Here is a 23,516-nt window from a genome sequence, read left to right as displayed (position 1 = left end):
CTAGGGTTGGGTAAGGAAGAAAGAAGTTTGGGAAGGTGGAGATGCTGCCAGACATTGACATATGAAACTGGCAGTACAGCGGTGGAGCTAGGCACAGGATGTGACAGAAACACGGACGAGGGAGGTTATATCCTAAACTAGCCTGCGGTAGTCAGAAAGCACTTTCTGAAGGAAATAAGACCTGGGCTAAACCTTTAGGATAAGGAGTGAGCCAGATGAAAGACCGAGGGGTCAGGAGAATGGCATTCTAGGCAGAAGGAACAACATGAGCATGGTATCCATATAGAGCTACGAAATGTTTGATGTTGGCGGAGTTTAAAGTGATGTGACTGACCAAGAAGAATCATATTCGTATTAATATACCAACGGGCAATATGTTCAGACTGGCATTTTAAATATTTGGGGGGCAATTTTAAGGGAGTCAAGACTGAGGGTTTTGACTGGAGGTTTTCAGAGCAGTCCAGGTGAGAAATTGTGAGGTCCTAGACCAAGGAAATTTTTTATTTTATTTTTTATTTTATTTTTATTTTTTAAGGAGGGTGCAGCTCACCTTGGCCCACGTGCGGATCGAATTGGCAACCTTGGTGTTATTAGCACCACACTCTAACCAACTGAGCTAACCGGCCACCCTCCATAGGAAATGTTTTGAAAATGGTTAATAACACAGGCTCTGGAGTCAGACCCTATGGGTTTAAATCCTGGCTCCTCCTCTTATTAGCCTAGTGATCTAAGGCAAAATTACATTTTTTCTTTAAGCCTCAATTTCCTCGTCTGTGAAACAGGCATATAACATCCACTTCATAGTGTTGAGAGGACTTAAAGTAATACATGTAAAGCTCTTTAGAATAGTGCCTGGCACAAATGCTCAATAAATGTCAACTTTTAAAAATTGTTATAGGACTGATGTAAAGGAATGGAGGAAGGGAATAAATAGACCTAGCTCCAGTTTTCAGTAAGTTTGTATATTTTCAGAATAAAAAGTACTGTTTTTTAGAACAAATATTTTGTTATAATGTCAGACTATAGGAAAGTTGCAAGAATATTCCAGAGAATAACATTTTTCTCTCTCTCAGATAAATAAATGTGTGTGTGTGTGTGTGTTAATGTATGTATTTTTTCTGAACGGTATAAGTTGCAGACATGATATAAATATTTCAGTGTATATTTCTTAAAACTAGGGAATTATATAATACAGTGTAGTGATCAAAAACAGGAAATTAATACTAATATCGATACAGTGCTAATATCTGATCTTCAGATTTTATCACTTGTCCCAACAGTGCCCTTAATAGCAGAGGAAAACTCTAGGCTCATGAATTACATTTAGTTGTCACATCTTTTTAGGTCTCCTTTAAGCTGGAATAGTTCCTGAACCATCTTTCATGTTTCATCACATTACTATTTTTAGAATACAGGCCAGGTATTTTATAGAAAATCTCTCAATTTGGATTTGTCTGTTTCCTCATGATTAGACGCAGATTATGAATTTTGGACAGGAAGGGCTGTAGTGTTCTTAATGCATCATATCAGGAGGCACATGACGTCTATTTATCTCATTACTGTGATGTTATCTTGGAACATTTGGTGAAAGTGGTGTCTGTCTGCCACTTTTCTTCAGATTAATGCTGATTCTTTTCCTCTGCATGAAAAGGACTCTGTTTTTGTTCCCATTCAGAAGGATGCCACACAACAACAGTGTGTCATAATATTCAGAAATAAAAAGGATTTTATAAGTTTTTGTACTGGACTTACACTTTTTCTGTAAGTTTGAGATTGTTTTAAATATGAAGCACTGAAAAATTACTTTTATAAATTACATACATACACTTACAGCATTCGGTGGCATTGATGTAATATTACTTTTTTTCAGACAAACGTATCAATAGGAGAGGATGGTTACTTTTAATTGGGATGAATTGCTTTGTAACTTACAGTTTGACATTGTTTCGTAGGGTCTGCACCCTAGAATAATAGCCGAAGGATTTGAAGCTGCAAAGAAAAAAGCACTTGAAGTTTTAGAAGAGGTTAAAATTAAAAAAGAGATGAAGAGAGAAATCCTGTTAGATGTGGCTAGAACATCTCTACAAACTAAAGTGCATGCTAAACTGGCTGATGTGTTAACAGAGGTATGTGATTAAACTTTTGCATTTAGAAAGAGCGTAGCCTGACACATGGTGATATTTTTCTTTTTCCTATAAGATAATCAACTATTGCATGTGGTTCTTTTGAATGTAAAATATGGAAGACAAGTATTTATAGGCTTACTTATAGACTAGGTTTGATTGGTCAGAACAGTATGTGTCATTTTCCAAAAGTGTCATAGTAAGCCATCTTTTAAGTTAACTTGAAAGTTGAGAGGAGCTTGGCTGCCTGTGGCTCATTGCCTGTGGAAGCTGTTGGGGTGATGTACTGGTCTCTTAAATCTAGAGGTCCATATTTATTATGTGAGGTGATACATGGGGAAGTTGTGGCAGCGTGCTTTGTCATTAAAGGTTACCACTTTAATGAAGCATGATTGATCTGATAGATAATACATCTGGGAAATGCGGATTTGTTTTGTTTCTGAAGGTATAATGTATGTAATATAAGGTAAGGACAAGATTAGGTATTTTGGGAAGCCTTTTGTCAGGTGGCTATAGTTTGCTGATAGCATTGTTCCTTAGCTTTGCAGTTTCTGAAACTTGAATATATTAGTTTATTAGGAATAATGAATTTATAACCAAATTCACAAGACATTGACATATAAATCAGAATGCTATCTTACTAATTTACATTGAGAAATACAAACACCAAATGGACTGGAACACCTGAGTTATTTCTGGTCAATTATCCTTACCAATAGAAAAACCTACTTGGGAATTCAGATTAACATCAGACAATTTCTTACTGAACAGAGTCCAAATAAAGACTCTGCTGTCTTTTCTGCTGTTGTAATATATATTGTATCAAGTGGCCCAGAATCTGCATCCTATCTGGTTAGGGCCCCCATTCTCTTTAGAGTTACAGACGCTAATACTCTCACCATCCAATAGTTTTTGTCCTTTTTCCTTATTTGGCTCCAACACCAAATATCATGTCACTTCAAATAAACTTTTCTAAAATATACAGAGGGTGCCAAAAAAATGTATACACATTTTAAGAAAGGAAAAAACTGTATTAAAATTGTAATACTCAATATATACCGATAACAAAAGATGTAGAATACAAGTCATATGTATACATTTTTTTGGCATCCTTGGGTAGTTTTTTGCTTTATTTATATTTTATATTCATATTTTAGGATGGTTATACTGAAGCACTTAATTTCTGTAGTTATTTTAATATTACTTTCTGAGCTAAGCAATAGTGCATATTGTTCTATGCTTCCCAAATTGCATATTTGGCAGAATAAATGAGACATAGCTTTCTGGAATGTCAATTTTACTTTACAATTTGGGGAAAAGCATTATTTTCACGTTAAAACAAACATGTATATACAATGGCATGACACGGAAACTTTTCATTATAAAACACAAGACTTAAAAATTTCTTGTTGTTACAGACAGCAAATTTGAGCTCTTCCCCTAGGTTATATTTCCTTCTTTTCCATTATTGTGTCCTTTGGTGGGAAAGTTTGAGTAGTGTTGGCATAGTAGAAAGAGCAGTAGCTTGGCAGTTAAAGAGACCTGAATTCTAGTAGCTGGGACTGCTACTACTGTTTAGACCTTGTTTTAAGATCATAACATAAAGTCTGGTCTTCGTTTCCTTATCTTTAAAATAAAGGGTTGGGACATGATGATCTCTGAAATCCTGTTAGGCTCTAAAGTATCCATGGCACTCATTATTATTAGTGTCCGGGACAAAGGGGCACTTTCTGGTCTTGCTCTATATTTTGGAGCCTGAAGCTCTTTATTTGCTTAGTCTGGTGGTAGACTATTTGGGCCAGTGGTTTCTTTTAGTAGGCCAAATAATTTACTGTTCTCATTCACTTCTCTTTCAGGCTGTGGTGGATTCTGTTTTGGCTATTAGAAGACCAGGTTATCCTATTGACCTCTTCATGGTAGAAATCATGGAGATGAAGCATAAATCAGAAACAGATACAAAGTAAATTACATAAACTTTGATAATATACATATTCTAGAATATTTGCTTATTTTCAGATATTCTTCAGTTAATTTCATTAGTTACTTTTATTCAACGTCAGTCTATTCATTCAACATGTATTAATTGGATACTTAACAGAGCGAGTCACTCTTTTAGGTGTTAGGAATGAAACGTAAACAAAACAATTTCTTTCTCCAAGAATCTTACATTTCTAGTTGAAGGAGATAGTAAACAAGTGATAAATGTTATAAAGAGGCTAGAGTGTGAGCATGTGTGTGATTTTAAAGTGCCAGGGAAGGTCACTGTGATAAGAAATGAGGGAACTAGCCATGTGGAAACCTGGAATAGAGTTCTAGGCAGAGGGAGTAACAGTTGAAAAGGCCCCGAGGCAGTGTTCCATTGTGCCTGGAGGGAAGTCGGAGGAAAAAGGAGTAAGAGATGAGGCCAGAGAGGTAAGAGGGGCCATACAGTTAACAGTGAGTATGTGTGTACTCCGAGTATATAGCATCTTGTTAATTTTGCCCTTAACCCATTTAAACTATTTTGGAAAATTCTAAACACATATAAAACTAGAGAGAATAGAGCAGTGAACTCTCACGTACCTGTCACTCATCTTTATCCATGAGATGGCCAATCTTATTTGCCCTTCTATACTCTTCTTTCTTACCCTGTGCCCCAAACCTGGGGCAATTTTGAAGCCAATATAGATAGATATCATATTTCATTTGTAAATACTTTCTTATTTATTTTTAATATACTCGTATGTGTGTATAGTTTTACTTATTTATTGAAGTTCTGTTTGGGTCTTCTGGAATTTCTGTTTGGTTCTTTCTTAAATTTGCCATGTAACTACTAATGGTTTCCCATGCCCTGCATATCTTTCCAAACTTTTATTTCTTTAAATATATAGTTCATGTCTGATAATTACAATATTTAAAGTTTGGCTTGTCTGTTTCTGATGTTTATTGCATTGTCTGGTTCTCCCTCCATGCTTTGTTTCCGTATGTGCCATTTGTCATGTTTGAAAACAGTATTTGCAGAAATAATTTGAGACCTAGGACGAAGGTGCCTTTCTGCACAGAGGATTTGAATTTGCTACTGCAAGGAGCCCAGAGACTACTTTAAATAAAATTCACAGCTTGAGGCTTTTTGGGTCTATCTAGTTGTGAATTCCAACTGCAAGTCCATGTGAGGGCTGCTTGCTTCTAGTTCATAATTCTGGTTTATACCTTGAGTATGTGGTCCATTGGGGTTCCCACATAATATGAGGAGGGCCTTCTAGAAGCCGTGCGTGATGCTGGCCACTGTCCGCAGTGGCCTGAGGCACAGGCGACTGCTTACCTAGGCTGAGGCCCAGGCCTGCTAGTGCGACTGAACCCCACTGCATTTTATTTTGTTTGTGGTTTTGGAATAGGCTGGAATTTTGTGGTTGGGTTAAACTCAAGACTTCCCTGAAGAGGACCCACTTACTTTTTTCTTCCCAAAATGGCAGCCTCCAGCTCTGCACAAGTGTTAGATCTATACTGGGATCTATACTGAGATCTATACTGAGAGAGCAAGCATTTCAGCGCCTACAATTACAGAACTTTTGCTCTCAGGAGGATAAGAGATGACTTCAGAGAAAATAAGAATGTAAAAGATGTGTAGAAATTCAGACTAGTGAATAAAGCCAAAAGAGAGCTGGGAGTGATTCGTCAACCGGTCCACATTGGCCAATTATATTTGACTGACAGGCTTATCATTGAGACTCAAGAGAAGCCCAAGACCTAAAGACAACCACCACCAGCAACCATGGATCACCTTCATCCATTCTGTGCTTGGGATGGGATGGGGGCTCCCAACAGACCATGAGTAGCTTCTGGCATCAGCTTAAAGTAATAGTCTCTTGCTTAGCCTGTCCTGTAGGATCTCATAAATTGAGTGAGGTTTCCATTCTTCTGCAGCCTTAGTGCAAAAGTGTGGCTGTCTCTCCTTGGTTCAAATGTTAGAATGAAGAGCTGGAGATCACTCAAAAGAACACTGCGTGTTACTGCGTTTCCTCTCTACCCTGCCCCTCTTTAGTAGCTCATTACCACTTGTATAGAGCATCTCAGACTTTGTTTCTTGGTCCTTGACAGTAAACAATTATCTCCCTTAAAAAAAAAAAAGGGGGCCTTCTATAGACTCTCTACCTTGGATGAGCCCTGTCTCCCTTTCATTGTGAGGTCACTGAAACCAAAGTTCAGATTTGCCTGAATTGTCAAATGATTTTATGATAACGGTGCCTGTACTTCTCTACTTACCTGTCAGAGATCTTGTTTTCAGTTTTGAAAAGAAAATTATTTTGTAGCTCTGAACTACTTTATAGCTCTCTAATGTTTTTAAGGTTTTGTTTGTTTGTTTGTTTGTTTTTTAACCCAGCATTGTTTTTGGCAGTAGGGTTCATCCAGATTAGCCTTCCAGTGCTGAAGGCAACAAGTTCTTGATTTATATTTCAAAAAGTTCTCTGTGATTGTTGTGTGGAGAATACACTGTGGAGTAGGGTGGGAGGTACAAGGGCAAAAGTAGGAGACCAGTTAGGAATCTATTGTGATACAGTTGAGAAATGAAAATGGTTTAGATCAGGGTATACTTAGAAAGAAGGAACAATAGGATTTTTTCATGGTTCGACATAGAATGTGACAGAAACAGAGGAGTCTAAGATGTCTCTTGGGTTTTTGCATGAGCAGCTGGAAAAGTGGAGGTGCCACTTTCTGGGATGGAGAAGACTGGGAAGAGCAGGTTTGGGACAATAAATCAAGAGTTCATTTGGGGAATGTTATAGTTTAGATCCCTATTAGGGATCCACGTGAAGATGTTGAATAGGGAGTTGGAGAGACGTGTCTCGAGTTCAGAATAGTGGTCTGGACTGGAAGTATATATGTGAAATTCATCAGTTGTGTGGATGACTTAAAACTATGAGAGTTAATGAGATCATCTGGAAAGTGAATACAGATAGAGTAAAGAGGACGTTCAGGATGGGGAACATTGGGAAACTCCAATGTTTGGAATTGAGAAGAGAAAAGGCATTCAGCTAAGGAGACTGAGAAGGGTTGTCAACGAGACAGGAGGAAAGCCAAGAGAGAGGCGTATCCCAGAAACTAAAAGAAGAAAGTGTTTCAAGAAAGAGAATAAGGAGCTATGTTATATGCTGCTGAAAGTTTGAGGAAGTTGTTGTGAATTGAGAAATAACCATTGGATTTGGAAAACATTTACATTTTTGGTAGTTGTATTGAAAGTTGATTTAGTAAAGGGGTGGGTTTGAAAGTCCAATTGAAGGTGGGCTTAGGAAAGAAGTAAGGATGCAAATGTAGACAACTTAGAGAAGTTTAGGTATAAAGGAGAGCAGAGAAATGGAACAATAGCTATTATAGAAGGGAATATGGGAATGAGGTTGAAGGAGAAGAATTCTTTGTTTTGAAGATGGGAATTATGATGGCCAGTTTGTATCCTGATACGGATGCTTCTGTAGACAGAAAGAATTGATTGGTGGAGTAAAGGACAGTGCAGCAGCAGAGGGGAAATGAATTATACTGTAATACGCAAGTGGAGGGGTTAACCTTGGTAGAGGTAGTGATGGGACAGCGTTTCTTCTCAAAGAAGCAAGGTCATTTGCCGAGAGTGAGTTGGGGGAAGAGTAAAGGAGACTTGAATGAAGAATATTTAAAAATTAGTTTGTTTCTTCCTAAGCAAAGTATCTTCACATTAAGTTAGGAGTTGGAATAATCTGGTTAGATTAAAATATTGAAAATTTCCTTTTAATTATATTTAACTATTCAAAAGTTATTTATTTGAATATATAATAAGTATTGATTATAGAAGATTTATAAATAGAAATTCCATTCCCTAATTGGGCATGTGAATTTTAGAGAGTTATAAAAATATTTATTCTTAAAAGAACACTTTGAAAACAGGAAAAAAAGCCTCCCCTCCCCCCCATAATCTATATACTTAGCTACCCAAGCATAACCCTACTCTTAGTTTCCCTGCATTATTTTTTTCTCTTCAATGCCAACGTGCTTATTTTTTAAAAGAATAGTTTTTATCCTGTTTTATCTGCAACTTGTCATTCTGTGCTTATCAGCTACCCCTGCAAATATTTTTCCAAGTTATTACATAGTTCTCATGACTATGAAGTAGTTAGGTCATTATTTGCTGAACAATGCCCTATTGTTGAACATTTAGGTTAACAATTTTTAGTTGTTCCATATAATTATTTTGAACAAATACATTTGTGCCTACCTTTTATTACTGATCTGCTGTGTCATATGTTTGAACAACATAATTTAGAGAATAATTCTGGGTTGACTTTTTATTGTGACTTAACAATCACGGTGTGTTAAAGTAGATTTTCCTTTCTAATTTTGCTAATTATGTGTTAGGATTAAAGTTGGTGCTTGGAAACAGTGTATGTATGTCCTGATAGTTCTGTTGCAACTTTAAGAATACAATTCGAATTTTATACCAAATTTTATATACCAAAATTTAGAATAGATAGTCAAAGGAGGAAACATTGCATATTTTTAATAGGTTGATCAGAGGATTAGTTCTGGATCATGGCGCGCGTCATCCTGGTATGAAGAAGCGAGTAGAAGATGCATTTATCGTTACTTGCAATGTATCACTAGAATATGAAAAAACGTATGTATGTCACTTTTGAAATTGTTTTTTCTAAAAATGGTTTTTAATCTCTTCCTTTCCTCCCAAACATTTAGTGTAAACACTTTCTACCTTTTCCTCTACCCCCATTGCCTTCACTAGCTTGTTTTTATTAAATTTTTTAGAGAGGTGAGCTCTGGTTTCTTTTATAAGACTGCAGAAGAAAAAGAGAACTTGGTAAAAGCTGAAAGAAAATTTATTGAAGATAGAGTACAAAAAATAATAGACCTGAAAGACAAAGTCTGTTCTCTGTCCAACAAAGGATTTGTTGTCATTAATCAAAAGGTGAGAAAGAAAGTTTATATTTTAACTATTTGTAAATGTTCTTTAGTGTTTCTCAAAGTGTGGTTTGTGAACCTGTAGGAGTCTCAGATCATTTTGGTGAGGTCAAAACTATTTTCATAATGATAATAATGCCTTTTATATTGTATTGACATTCACAATGATGATGTAAAAGCAATGGTAGGTAAAATTCCTGATGCCTTAGTACAAATCAAAACAGTAGCACCAAACTGTACTAGTAGTCATCATATTCTTGATTGCCAAACCACCACATACTGGTAGTTAGAAAAAAGACACTTTCATTTAAGAATGCCTTGATGAAGTGGTAAAACGGTTAATTTTATTCAATTTTGAACCTTAAATATGCATCCTTTTATAATTCTGTTGACGAAATGTGAAGTATGCAGAAAACACTTCTGTGGCATATCAAAATATGGTTGTCTTGAAGGAAAGTGCTTATGTAATTGAGTTGCAAGCTAAACTAGCCACTTTTTTCATGGAATGACATTTTTACTTGAAAGACTGACTGACAGACAAGGTATCTTTATTAAGACATGGATATTTAGTAGGTTTTTCTCAGAAATGAATGCAGCAATCCTATCACTTGAAGGAAAACAACTGATAGTATTTGTTGCCAGTGATAACGTTTAAGCCTTCAAACAAAAATTAGAATTTTGGCAAACTTGTATCTGCCACTGTGAGCTTGACAGTTTTCCCATATTTAAAGTACTTTTCTGATAATATTAATGATGATATTAGCAAAGGTGATATTTTTGATATTGTATAACCATGAAATCTGTCGACGTTTGAAATCTCTGCCTAACTTAGCGAACCAATTGTTCTTTAAATGACTGAAAAATGCATGATTTAATACAATCACATGTGGGTCAATAATCAATTCAAAGTACAAGATAGACAAATGGATTTTAATGTGGGAGAGTATGGAAAGTTTGTTGGTATGGTTCTATATTTCACATTGAAACTAACCACTTGTTTAGTTTTGGTATAGTATCAAAGAAGAATATCCACATTTATTTGAAAAGGCTATTAAAATATTCCTCCCTTTACCAATACATAGCTCTATGAGGCCAGGTTTTCTTCTTAACCAAAACAACATATTGCATCAAACTGAATGCAGAAGCAGCTATGAGAATCTACCTGTCTTAAGACAGACATTAAAAAGATGTGCAAAAATGTAAAACAATTTCACTACTCTCACTATATGTTTTCTTTGTTTAGGAAACTATAATAAATTTTGATTAAAAAGTGTTATTTATGTTAACATAAAATGGGTTTATTATATTAAATGGGTTAAATAAATATTTTTAAAGTTTCTCAATTTTAATTTATAATATGATAAATATTATAGATACAGCTCACAAACAAAAGCTCTTTGGGTTCTTAATTTGTAAGAGTTTGAAACAGTGCTGAGATCAAAGAACTACTGTCTTAAAACATGCTCATAACTTTGGTGCTAATTTGATTCTAGGGAATTGATCCATTTTCCTTAGATATGCTTGCAAAACATGGCATAGTAGCTCTTCGCAGAGCAAAAAGAAGAAATATGGAAAGGTAAGTGTGCAGATAATTATGTATACTAAGTTTATTAACAGATTAAATTGAAATTGTCCCATGTGTATTCCTTTTGGCTTATATGTAAAATTGTTGAGTAAAATAGTAGGATACAAATTCCAAATTTTGTTTTTAATTTCAGTAAATAATGGAACTGTCAAAAATCAAGAGTGTTAACCTACTTCAGAACTTTGTTGAAATACAAGGAAGGTTTTCATCTTTTTAAAACAAATTTTAAAAACAATGCATTACAATGACATTGCAGCCTTCTCTGTTAGATATCTTTTTACCTTTAAGAAATTAGTCTTTGTTTCCCAGAACCAAAGCTATGTTGACATATATGTAATTTCAGACTCTCTCTTGCTTGTGGTGGAATGGCTGTGAATTCTCTTGAAGACCTCAGTGTAGATTGCTTGGGACATGCTGGTCTTGTATATGAGTATACATTAGTGAGTATTTCTGGGGGCAATAGTTATAAAGTGAACACTTAAGCATTTATTTTAGTACTAAACCAGGTTTTACATTTTGAGGTCTTAATAACCCACAGGATACCTTTTACAATTTATTTACCTAAATGTTAGTTAAGAGTTCCACTATAACTTAACTGCTTTTAATATATATTTAGTTATGTGTGAGAAGAAAAATTCATATGAAGATTAGATTCTAATATTATAAACTAAAGGTCTTGATTTCATAATGACATTACATATTAAAGTTATATGTTATTTTATTATCCTTTAGGGTGAAAAAAAATTCACTTTTATTGAGAACTGTGTTAACCCTCTGTCTGTCACCTTGTTGGTTAAGGGACCAAATAACCATACTCTCACACAAGTCAAGGACGCTGTAAGGGATGGACTTCGGGCCGTCAAAAATGCCATCGAAGATGGTAAGCTCTTTTTTGTGATGGATATGAACCTCCCGTATTTTTAAAGTGGTATTAAATCTGTCATGGTATATGTAATATTTTAAATGATATGAATGATGACTATTGTCATTTCACTTTGGACAATTTTTAGTTTGGATTGTGAAGGTTTTTCCTTTGGAATAATTTTTTTTTTTTAAGTATTGACTTTTGGAATTCTTTTTTTCTCAATAATTGTTTAATTTTTCAATTGAATGAAAAAAAAAGTTGGCATACAATATATTAGTTTCAGATGTACAACACAGTGATTAGATAGCTATGTAACTTATGCAGTGTTCACCCTGATAAACCTAGTACCCATCTGACACCATACATAGTTATTACAGTATTATTGACTATATTCTTTATGTAATACTTTATAGCCCCATGATTATTTTGTAACTACCAATTTGTACTTCTTAATTCCTTCCTCTTTTCATCCACCCTCTCAACCTCCCTCCTATCTGACAATCATCAAAATGTTTTCTGTATCTATGAGTTTGTTTCTGTTTTGTTTGTTTATTATGTTCTTTAGATTCCACATATAAGTGAAATCATAGGGCATTTGTCTTTCTCTGTCAGACTTATTCCACTTAGTTCAATACCCTCTAGGTCCATTCATGTTGTTGCAGATGGCAAAATTCCAGTCTTTTTTATGGCTGAGTAATATTCCATTATATATATATACGTATCACCTCTTTATCCATTTATCCATTGATGGATACCCAGTTGCCTCCATATCTTGAGTAGTGTAAATAATGCTGCAATGAACATACGGATGCACATCATAATTAAAATGCCAAAGGTTAAAGACAAGGAGGGAATCTTAAAAGCTGCAAGAGAAAAGCAATTAGTTACTTACAAGGGAGCTCCGGTGAGACTGTCTGCTGATTTCTCAACAGAAACTTTGCAGGCCAGGATTGGCATGAAATATTCAAAGCGATGAAAAGAAGGAACTACTACCAAAGTTACTCTATACACCAAAGCTATCATTTAGAATCAAAGGAGAGATAAAGAGCTTCCTAAACAAGAAAAAGCTAAAGGAGTTCATCATCACCAAACCAGTATTACAAGGAATGTTAGAGGGACTTCTTTAATTTAAAAAGAAGAAAAAAGAAAAAATACGAATAATAAAATGGCAATAACTACACATCTATCAACAATTACTTTCAATGTTAAATGGATTAAATGTTCCATTCGAAAGATAGGATGGCTGAATGGATAAGAAAACAAGACTCTTACATATGTTGCCTACAAGTGATTCACTTCAGATCGAAAGACACACACAGACTGAAAGTAAAGAGATGGAAAAAGACATTTTATGAAAATGGAAACAAAAAGAAAAAGTTGGGGTAGTAATACTTATGCCAGACAAAATAGACTTAAAAAAAAAAAGGCTATAACGAGAGACAAAGAAGGACCCAGTAATCCTACTTCTGGGTATTTATCTGAAGAAATATTCTTAATAGTATGCTGCCCTTGAAGTATTCTTAAATAGTATGCTGCCCTTTTAATTATCTTCTGTTTATGAAATGAAAAAGCACTTAATTTAATGCTATAATACCATTTTTTATTTTTAAAACCATGAAAAAGCTTTTCCAGCTTAGAACTCATTCCATTACCTTAGGTGCAGTGCAATTTTAAGAAAGATTAGGAAAGTATATTAGCATTTATTATTTACTAATAACAGGCTTCTTTCTAAAAGGAATTATAGATAATTCAATAAAAATACAAATTATTAAAATAATAAGCACATGAAAAGATGCTCAACATCATTAGTCATTAGGGAGATGAAAAGCAAAACCACAAAGAGATACCATTTCACATTAAGATGGCTACAGTCAAAAGCTGGACAATAATAAACATTGGCAAAGATGTGGAGAAATTGGAACCCTCATACTTACTGTTGGAAAACAGGCAGTTCCTCAAGAAGTTAAACAGTTACTGTATGACCCAGCAAATCAACTCTTAGGTGCATACAAGAGAGTTGAAAACATGTCCACACAAAAAAACTTGTACACGAATGTTCATAGCAGCATTATTTATGATAGCCAGACTGTGGGATCAGTCCAAATGTCCCTTAGCTAATGAATGGGTAAACTAAATGTGGTATAATACTCTATACAATGGAGTAATATTTAGCCACAGAAAGGAATAGATACTGATATATGGTACAACACAGATGATCTTGAAAACATTATGCTAAGTAAAAGAATCTGAGCATAAAAGGCTATGTATTATGTAATTCCATTTATATGAAATATTCAGGAAAGGCAAAGCCATACAGACAGAAAGTAGATTAGTGGTTGCCAAGGGCTGGGGGAAGGGAAAATAGGGAATGACTGCTAATGGGTACAGGGCTTTTTTTTTTTTTTTAATGTTCTGGAATTAAGTAGGCGTGATGGTTGCGCAACCATGTGACTATACTAAAAAGTACTGAAAAGACACTTTCAAAAGCTGGATTTTATGGTATGTGAATTATATCTCAAAAAATAGAGTAGTAAATTTTATAAACAATAGGTCAGATTTATCTAATAAACAAAAACAGACATGATAATGGTAAATTAAAAGCTGAAATGGAAAATTAGGACCTAGGAAAAAAGAATATAAATACTGTATAGAAAACATAATAGTCACTATAAATATTTAAGCTGCCAGAATATATGAAGAGATACAATCAATTATGTAGGTTTCATTATTGAAAAGGAGAAAACACATCATGCTAAGTTGAAAAAATATGGGGCTTTCTGTAAGGGTCACTGCCTCTTCTGTAGTCACTTTTGATAAAAGCTAGCAGCATTTTTTTTCAACAAGATAATTATATATGATTTAGGCATGTAGTTTTTGGCAGTTCAACCTGATTCTTAGAATTTAGAATACATTGAAAAAGGAACTGACTACTTTTTTTTTAAGTCCTTTTAACCACTTCGCTTTTTAAAAAATGATTTTATTGAGGTATAATAGACATATAATGAACTACCCATATTTAAAGTGTATACCCATGTAACTATCTTCTCAATCAAGATAATGAACATATCCATCACTCCAAAAAGTTACCTCATTGTCCCCTGCCTCTCCTTGTGTCACCCTGTCCTCAGGCAACCACCAGTCTGCTTTCTGTTGCTATAGATTAGTTTACATTTTCTAGAGTTTTATATGAATGGAATAATGTAGTATGTACTGTTTTTTTGTTTGGCTTTTACTCAGAAAAAACGAGTAAATTAATTGATGTTATATTTATCAGTAGTTCATTCTGGTTTTTTTTGTTTTTGTTTTTTTTAAAGATTTTATTGGGGCAGGGGAACAGGACTTTATTGGGGAACAGTGTGTACTTCCAGGACTTTTTCCCAAGTCAAGGTTGTTGTCCTTTCAATCCTAGTTGTGGAGGATACCGTTCAGCTTCAAGTTGTTGTCCTTTCAGTCTTAGTTGTGGAGGGCGCAGCTTAGCTCCAGGTCCAGTTGCCGTTGCTAGTTGCAGGGATCGCAGCCCACCATCCCTTGCGGGAGTCGAACCGGCAACCTTGTGGTTGAGAGGACGGACTCCAACCAACTGAGCCATCCGGGAGCTCAGCGGCAGCTCAGCTCAAGGTGCCATGTTCAATTTTAGTTGCAGGGGGCGCTGCCCACCATCCCTTGTGGGAGTCGAGGAATTGAACTGGCAACCTTGTGGTTGAGAGCCCACTGGCCCATGTGGGAATTGAACCGGCAGCCTTTGGAGTTAGGAGCATGGAGCTCTAACTGCCTGAGCCACCGGGCTGGCCTGTTTATTCTGTTTTATTGGTAAACAGTATTTCATTGTACACTGTTTATCCATTCACCTGTTGATGGACATTTGGTTATTTACAGTTGTTGGCTATTACAAATAAAGCTGCATATGGACATATGCTCTTATTTCTCTTGGGTAAATGCCTAGGAATGCAATGGCTATGGAAGGTATATGCTTGACTTTTTAGAAACTGCCAAATTATTTGCCAAGTACCATTTTACATTCCCACCAGCAGTGTATGAGCGTTCCAGTTCTTCATCCCCACCTATACTTGGTATGTTTAGTCATTTTAATTTTAGCCATTCTAAAATTCAAAAAACCAAACTGTGTTTTTTTTTTTTAAAAAAAACATTTTGTTTTTTAATTTTATTGGGGAATATTGGGGAACAGTATGTTTCTCCAGGGCCCATCAGCTCCAAGTCGTTGTCCTTCAATGTAGTTGTGGAGGGCACAGCTCACTGGCCCATGTAGGAATCGAACCAGCAACCCTGTTGTTCAGAGCTCACACTCTAACCAACTGAGCCATCCAGCCGGCCCAAACTGTGGTTTTTAATTGGCATTTTTCTAATGATCATTGGTGTTGAGCATCTTTTCATGTGCTTATTTGCTATTCACATACCTTCAGTGAGGTTTCTGTTCAAATTTGTTACCCTTTTAAAAAATTGAGTTGTTTCCTTGTTGAGTTTGAGAGTTATTTTTCTATTCTGGATACAAATACTTTTTTCAGATACATGATCCGCAAATATTTTCTCCTCCTCTGTGGCTTGTTCTGTTAATCTTTTAGCAGTGTCTTTCAAAGAGAAATTCTTAATTTTGATTAAGTCCAACTTATCAATTTTTTCTTTCCTGTATTATACTTTTCGTGTGGTAGCTAAAAAATATTTACCTAGCTCTGGGTTCACAAAGATTTTCTTCTATATTTTGTTTTAGAAATGTTACAGTCTTAGGTTTTACATTTAGGTCTATGATTTATGTAAAACAAACTATTGTATGTGGTCCAAAGTGTGGATCTAAGTTTGTGGGGGTTTTTTTGCATGTAGGTATCAAATTGTTCCATCTCTATTGGTTAAAAAAACTATCCTTTGACCATTGAGTTGCCTTTGCATCTTTGTTGAAGATCAGTTGTTCATATTTGTGTGGTTCTGTTTCTGGGTTCTTTATTCTCTTCCATTGATCTGTTTGTCTACTCGTGTCTCAATGTTAATATCACTATCTTGATTACTGTAACTTTACAGGTCTTGAAATCAATAGTGTTAATCCTTCCGTTTTGTTCTTTTAAATCCTTTGCATTTCCATATAAATTTTATAATCATCTTTCCAATTTCTACCAAAAATACTGCTGGGATTTTGATTGGAATTTCACTGAATTTTTAGATCAGTTTGGGAATAATTGATATCTTAACAGTCCTGAGTGATGGTACTATGTTTCCCCCAAAATAAGACCTAGCCGGACAATCAGCTCTAATGCGTCTTTTGGAGCAAAAATTAATATAAAACCTGGTCTTATTTTACTATAAGACCAGATATAATATTAATATGATATAATATAATATAATATATAATACCCAGTCTTATTTTACTATACTTATAGTAAAATATATAAGTTTACTATACTTATAGTAAAATAAGACTGGGTCTTATATAGTATACAATACAGTATAGTATAATATAATATAACATAATACTGGGTCTTATATTAATTTTTGCTCAAAAGACACATTAGAGCTGATTGTCCAACTAGGTCTTATTTTTGGGGAAACATGGTATATCCCTATTTATTTGGGCCTTCTCGAATCTATATCAGCAATATTTGTAATTTTTAATATGTGGGTCTTGCACTTTTTTTTCAGATTTATCCTATGTATTTTATGTATTTTGATCCTATATATTTTATGTATTTTGATCCTATTGTGAATAGTATTTTTAAAATTTCAATTTCTGATTGTTAGCTTTTAACATATAGAAATACAGTTGATTTTTGTTTATTGATCTTGAATTCTGCAACCTTGCTAAACTCACTTATTCTACAAGCTTTCTTATAGATTTCATTTAAATGTCTATACAAATGATCATGTTCTCTGCTAATAAAGACAGATACACTTCTTCCTTTCCAATATGGATATATTTTTTTAGACTTTTATTTATTTTAAGTGTGTTTTTCCAGGACCCATCAGCTCCAAGTCAAATAGTTGTTTCAATCTAGTTGTGGAGGGCGCAGCTCACTGGCCCATGCGGGGATCAAACCAGCAACTTATTGTTAAGAGCATCACGCTCTAACCCACTGAGCTAACTGGCCGCCCCTGGATATTTTTTAAAATTTCTTTTTCTCCCCTATTTCATGGGCTAGAACCTTTAATACAGTGTTGAATAAAAGTGGTAAGAGTAGACATCCTTTTCTTGTACAGTATTTGTCTTTTTGTGACTGGCTTATTTCACTTAGTGTAATGTCTCCAAGGTTCATCCATGTTGTATTGTGTGTCAGAATTTCCTTCCTTTTTATGGCTGAATAATACTCCATTGTATGAACATACCACATTTTATTTAGCCATTTTTCATTGATGATAAACTAGGGTTGCTTTACCTTTTGGCTATTGTGAATAATGCTTCTATGTGTATTATCCTTTTTATATATTGTTGGATTTGATTTTCTAAAATTCTGTTTAGAATTTTTACATCTATATTCAAAAGTGGTATTGGTCTGTATATTTTTTTCTTGTAATGCCTTTATTTGTTTTGTTAGAATAATGCTGGCCTCATAGAATAATTGGAAAGTATTCTCTCCTCTTTAATTTTCTGAAAGTGTTGCATGTTTGTGTAGAATTGGTATTATTTCTTCTGTAAACGTTTGGTAAAATTCACCAGTAAAGCTGTCTGGGACTGGAGTTTTCTTCATGGGAAGATTTCAAACTACAAATGGAATCTCTTTAATAGATACAGGGCTATTCAGGTTATCTATTTTTTTTTTTTTTGAGTGGGCTTTAGTAGATTGTGTCTTTCAATAAATTTGTTCACTTCATCTAAATTAACTCCTGCCTATGAGTTGTGGAAGAAAAAGGCACCACATACTAAACCTGACAAGCTCAGGGGAGGCCAGCATGGCAGGCCCTACAAACTCAGAGACCGAAATTAACCACATAGGATGGTTTCAACATAAAACTTCCTAATTAAAAGCGGGTCATGGCAGGTAGTCACATCATTGGCTTGCAGCTTCCTTGACAAAGGTCAATCTTTACTATAAGTGAGCCTGTTTATTGTCTTTTTCATCTAAGATAACATACCCTTGGAATGTCAGAGGAATCCCTTTTTCTGAACCCCACCAGAGCACAAGACCATGCAACCCCTCATTGTTATCTTGTTCCCTGAATACATCTCCATGTGCTGTAAATGTTAATTATTAACTACCTTGTATCCACAAATGTTAAAGAAGTATGTGTCTCTCCATTTTACTTTTTATCCAGTCCCAGAGATTTCCCTGCTTTTGTTTCTCCCACCTCCTTAATCTACCACCAATAAATTTCATGTATTAGGTTGGTGCAAAAGTTATTGCAGTTTTTGCAGTTATTTTTAACCTTTTAAACCACAGTTACTTTTGCATCAACCTAATAACTCTCCTTACATTTCCTCCTTTAATTCTAATGTATAAAATTAACACTAAAACTGCCAGTCTCTGGAGCATTTTCTTAATCCATTGAGATTTTGCTTCCCTGGCAATTGTCAGTTTGGCCCTGGCAATTGTCAGTTTGGCTCAAATAAACTCATTAAAATTCTCTATGGGCTTGGACTTTGAGAGAGTTAAATTTGGTTTGTTGACTATTTTTGGTAAATAAAGTTTTGCTGGAAAAGAACTATACCCATTCATTTATATGTTGTCTGTGGCTATTTTTGTGCTCTGGCGGCAGAGTTGAATGACAGAAGAGGTGGTATGGCCCATAGAGCCTAAAATATTTATTATCTGCCCTTTTATAGAAAGTTTGCCAACCGCTGATGTAAGTTTTCAAATTTAATGGCATAAAGTTGAGAATATTCCCTTATCCTTTTAATATCTATAGAATCTCTAATGATATTACCTGTCTCATTTCTGAAATTGATCATTTTTATTTCATTGATTTCCACTCTGGTCTTTACTATTTTCTTTCTTCTGCTTATGTTAGGTTTCATTTGCTCTTCTTTTTCTAGTTTCTTAAGGTGGAAGCTGAGGTCATTGGTTTGAGACTCTTCTTATTTTGTAATATAGGTGTTTAGTGATATAAATTTCTCTTTAGGTATTGCTTTAGTGGCATCCCACAAATTTTGATAAGTTGTGTTTTCATAGGAGAATGGGATCAGGGTAGTTTTCAAAGCTCTGTTCTGTTTTTTAAGCTGGGTAGTAGGTACATGGGTACATTTATTTGTACATTTATTCTTTATACCTTATACATACAAATATTCTTTTGTATGTATTCAGTATTTAACAAGGGACTTTTTAAAAGTGTAAATGGGAGGTGAGGATGTGATCACTTAGTGGGTAGACAACTCTTTTGAGCTGTTTTGTTGTATAGTAAAGCAGAGAAAATCAATATGGGATAAAAGGAGATAGCGTTTTTGTGTTGTTTTGTTTTAAAGATGGGTGATTCCAAAGAAGTTTTCTGAAAAAAAGAGTCATAAGCTTTATTAAACCATACAAAGAGGTATCAAAGTCATATCTTGATGTGAAAATTGATGCGTTTAACCATACCCTTTTGCCTTTAGAATAATAAAAACAACTACATTTTTTTCTCAGCAGTTTGAGTTTTGCTGCAGTAGAGGAAACAAATACGTCATTGTGTTCCAAGAATGCCATACCAAAAACTGGTCTAGTTATCTTGCCCTAAAAAAATATCAAATGAGGTATTATATTTAGTTATCTGCTACTATAAATTATAAATAACTACCTTTTAAATGTAGTCATAAAGGAGTAAGATGAAGGTGGAAGAAATGTCTACTTTTATTTGCCAGGGGATAAGCATGGCCGTCAGCTGTTTGTAACCAGTTGCCTGTACCATGCTTCATTGTTTAATGGTGTATAACGTCAGGATGCTTCATGAGACATCTGAGTAATCACTGAGCTGTGCAACTTACTTTATTTCTGTATATATTTAAATACATTTTAGATGTCGGCAAGATAACAGAATACACTTGAATAGCTAGTTGCTGTTTTCTCTGGTTTTTCTGTATGGCATGTCTTGCCAATCATTTTTTTCCCCTCCACTAGGTTGTGTGGTTCCAGGAGCAGGTGCAGTTGAAGTGGCAATAGCTGAAGCTCTTGTTGCGTACAAGCACAGTGTGAAAGGAAGAGCTCGTCTTGGAGTCCAAGCTTTTGCTGATGCCTTACTCATTATTCCAAAGGTACAACTATCCTACTGGCCAAAGAACAACTGAGTAGATGTAAGGTGTTTATTTATAAGCTGCCCATATTATCTGACAGGTAGCCAAGTAGAAAGACGTATTTATTTGCATTTCCTCACACAGTGTTGTCTCAGGTATTTTAGAGCTAAAGTAGGAAAACGTTTGTGATAATAGCTCAGAATCCTTATAGGGGGTTAATGAAGTAGCCATATTAGCCCCTTGCTTTATTCTCTTGAATTCTAAAAGTGGAAGTAACTCCAAAAATTTCCTTTAAAAATGCTTCATGATTGACTAATCATAACGATAAAGTTTAGAACTTAAGATTAAATTCGATTTTAGGGTAGACCTTTATTTTGGTGGTGGTATCCAACGTATTATGACTTTACGCTGTGGAAAGGGAGACCTTCAGGCTGTTTAGCATTCCCAGGTACTAGCTTGTTCTCCATTGTCGTTGTAATTCCTAGAAAAGCAGAAAAGCCAGATTTTTTCCATGTATCAACAGAAGGACAGTACCATTCCTTTGCTTTGTCTTAATCTGGTTTTGAGCCACTTAAGAGCACAGAAAAACTGCTTCAAATATGCTATTACCACAAATTAAAACATTACTAACAATGCTAGCAAAGTCTCTTTGATAATTACTTTAAAACTTACTCATAACTTCTGGAGTCTTTGTGAATCAGAAATCTATTTTTTTTCTTTCCCCAAAGCAAGCGAAGTCAGTAAGTAATGATTCTATAGTTGACACAAACTGGTAAACCAGTATATATATATATATATATATATATATATATATATATATATATATACATACACACACACACACACACACATATATATGTACATATATGTGTGTGTATATATATGTGTGTGTGTGTGTGTGTATATATATATATATATGTATATATAGTACCTTTTACTCATCAGCTGTTGATTTGGGACCACTTGGACATAAAGCTGGTTTGGAGAGCACGGATCTGAGTCCCTGTTGCCACAGGTCATGGCTCCTCCTGTTGATGAGGGGCGCAGGTGCTGCTAATATGCAGGTTTCCTTTTGCAGGTACCCAGGAAAAACTGGGAGATGTGTGGCTAGAGGGACTAGAGGAGACAAGAATACTCTTCTACTTCCTTCCATGTTTCTTGTCTTTAAAAATCTTCTGCAAGGAGGGAAATTAACCTAGGAGGGTGGGGGTGGGGGAACTAATGTCCTCAGATGTACGCGTGATGTATGTAGGGAAATTGTTTAAGTAAATATAAAAGATGCTAGATACACAAAATGATAATCTGATTTAGATCAAGAGTGAAATTCTTCAAAAGGAGATGATTACTATATGATGGATATGTTTTCACAGGACTAGAGAGCAGTGCTTTATTTTTTATATTTGATATTCAAATATATATGTGAAGGTATTCCACATGTATATGTATTTTCCTTTTTACTTCTAAAGGTACTTGCTCAGAATTCTGGTTATGACCTGCAGGAAACACTAGTAAAAGTTCAAGCTGAGCATTCAGAATCAAAACAAATTGTTGGCATAGATTTGAATACAGGTAAGACAATGAAGAAAATTAGTAGCTTAATTAAAAAAGAGATTATGCTACAGTGACCCAGAACTTACAGTAAAGGGGTGGAGGTTTGGGTGACTTTAATATTTAAATTGTGGGTACCTTTAGTTTGCTTTTGAACTTCTTAAAAGAAAGTATTCATTCATTTAAGAAATAGCCACTGAGTGCTCGTTATTTGACTTTTGGGATTCACACAGAACAAAACAGACAAAAGTCCCTCTCCTTGTGAGCTTATGTTGTAGTGGGAAAGTATAGGCAGTAAAAAATAATCTTAGTAAATAAATTCTTTTAGCATTTTAAAAAGTAATAAATTCTATGAAGAAAAATAAAGAACAGTATCAGAATGATTGTGAATGCTAGCACAGGAGAATGGGGAGGGGGTTTCACTGTAAAGAGGATGGCGGGGGAGGCCTCACTGAGACTATGTCTATTGAAAAAAAATCAAAGGAAGTGAGGAAATTAGCCATGGGGGGAACTGGAGAAAGTATCCTAGGTAGAGGGAACGGCCAGTAGGAAAGACAGTGTCTGATATTTTTGAGGAGGAGGAAAGAGGTGAGAGAAGTTATAGAAGGTCAGGTCATGCAGGGGCATATGTGCCAGTTTAAAGACTAATTTTCACTATAGTGGAATAAGGAACAGTTTTGAGCAGAGGTATGACATGGTCTGTGTTTAAAAGGATCACTGGCTACTCTGTGGAAAGGAGCTAACTAAGCAACTGGAAGGTTGGAATTCCCGATAATTGCATTAGGGAAGACTGTTAGGGCAGAGCAGGTTGTGGTGGTGGGGAGATTTGGCAAAGTTAAGTTTGAAGTATCTGTAGACTTTCAGGTGAAATAGACAGTTGGATGTATCAGTTTGGAGCTCAAGAAAGAGGTCTGGGCTGGAGAGAAAAACTTCAGTCATCAGTGTGTGTATGGTTTAAATCCAGAAGACTGGATGAGATCACCTAAGAAAGAGTGTAGAGAGAGAAAAGAATCCAGCACTGAGCCTGTAGGTAGTCCAACAGTAAGAGCCCAGGGAGGAGGAGGAAGAACCAGCAAAGCAGACAGGAAAGGAGCCACTGGTGCAAAAGGAAAAACCATGTGAGTGTGGTATCCTGGAAGACCAGTGAAGAAAGAGTGGTCAGGAGGGTGTGAACAACTGTGGTAAGTGCTACTGACAGATAGGCCTGAGAATCGACCGTTGGGTTTGACAACGTGGAGGTCACTGGTGACCGTGACAATAGTAGTTTTGGTGGTATATTAAATATTGTTAGAATATACAACCAACATTTATATATCGAGATTGTGGTATTAAAATTGTTTT

General features: G+C 35.2%; 1 protein-coding gene and 1 pseudogene across 4 annotated transcripts in view; both read left to right on the top strand.

The window, feature by feature from the left end:
* Positions 1-23,516, top strand: part of CCT6B (chaperonin containing TCP1 subunit 6B) — a 60,696-nt gene that overhangs the window by 20,270 nt on the left and 16,910 nt on the right. For all 4 annotated transcript variants that reach the window (XM_033089509.1, XM_033089508.1, XM_033089506.1 and 1 more), the window contains 9 exons: positions 1,953-2,126; positions 3,980-4,083; positions 8,632-8,742; positions 8,886-9,045; positions 10,532-10,614; positions 10,967-11,063; positions 11,356-11,503; positions 20,515-20,648; positions 22,094-22,196. In XM_033089509.1, coding sequence (XP_032945400.1) covers positions 1,953-2,126; positions 3,980-4,083; positions 8,632-8,742; positions 8,886-9,045; positions 10,532-10,614; positions 10,967-11,063; positions 11,356-11,503; positions 20,515-20,648; positions 22,094-22,196 — 1,114 coding nt within the window. The remainder of the gene's footprint in view (positions 1-1,952; positions 2,127-3,979; positions 4,084-8,631; positions 8,743-8,885; positions 9,046-10,531; positions 10,615-10,966; positions 11,064-11,355; positions 11,504-20,514; positions 20,649-22,093; positions 22,197-23,516) is intronic.
* On the top strand, positions 5,268-6,083 carry LOC117012953 (LYR motif-containing protein 4-like; annotated as a pseudogene).

Source organism: Rhinolophus ferrumequinum, chromosome 21 (genome assembly GCF_004115265.2).
Source record: "Rhinolophus ferrumequinum isolate MPI-CBG mRhiFer1 chromosome 21, mRhiFer1_v1.p, whole genome shotgun sequence".
Lineage (NCBI taxonomy): Eukaryota > Metazoa > Chordata > Mammalia > Chiroptera > Rhinolophidae > Rhinolophus > Rhinolophus ferrumequinum.
This window is presented reverse-complemented; position numbering and strand designations above follow the sequence as displayed.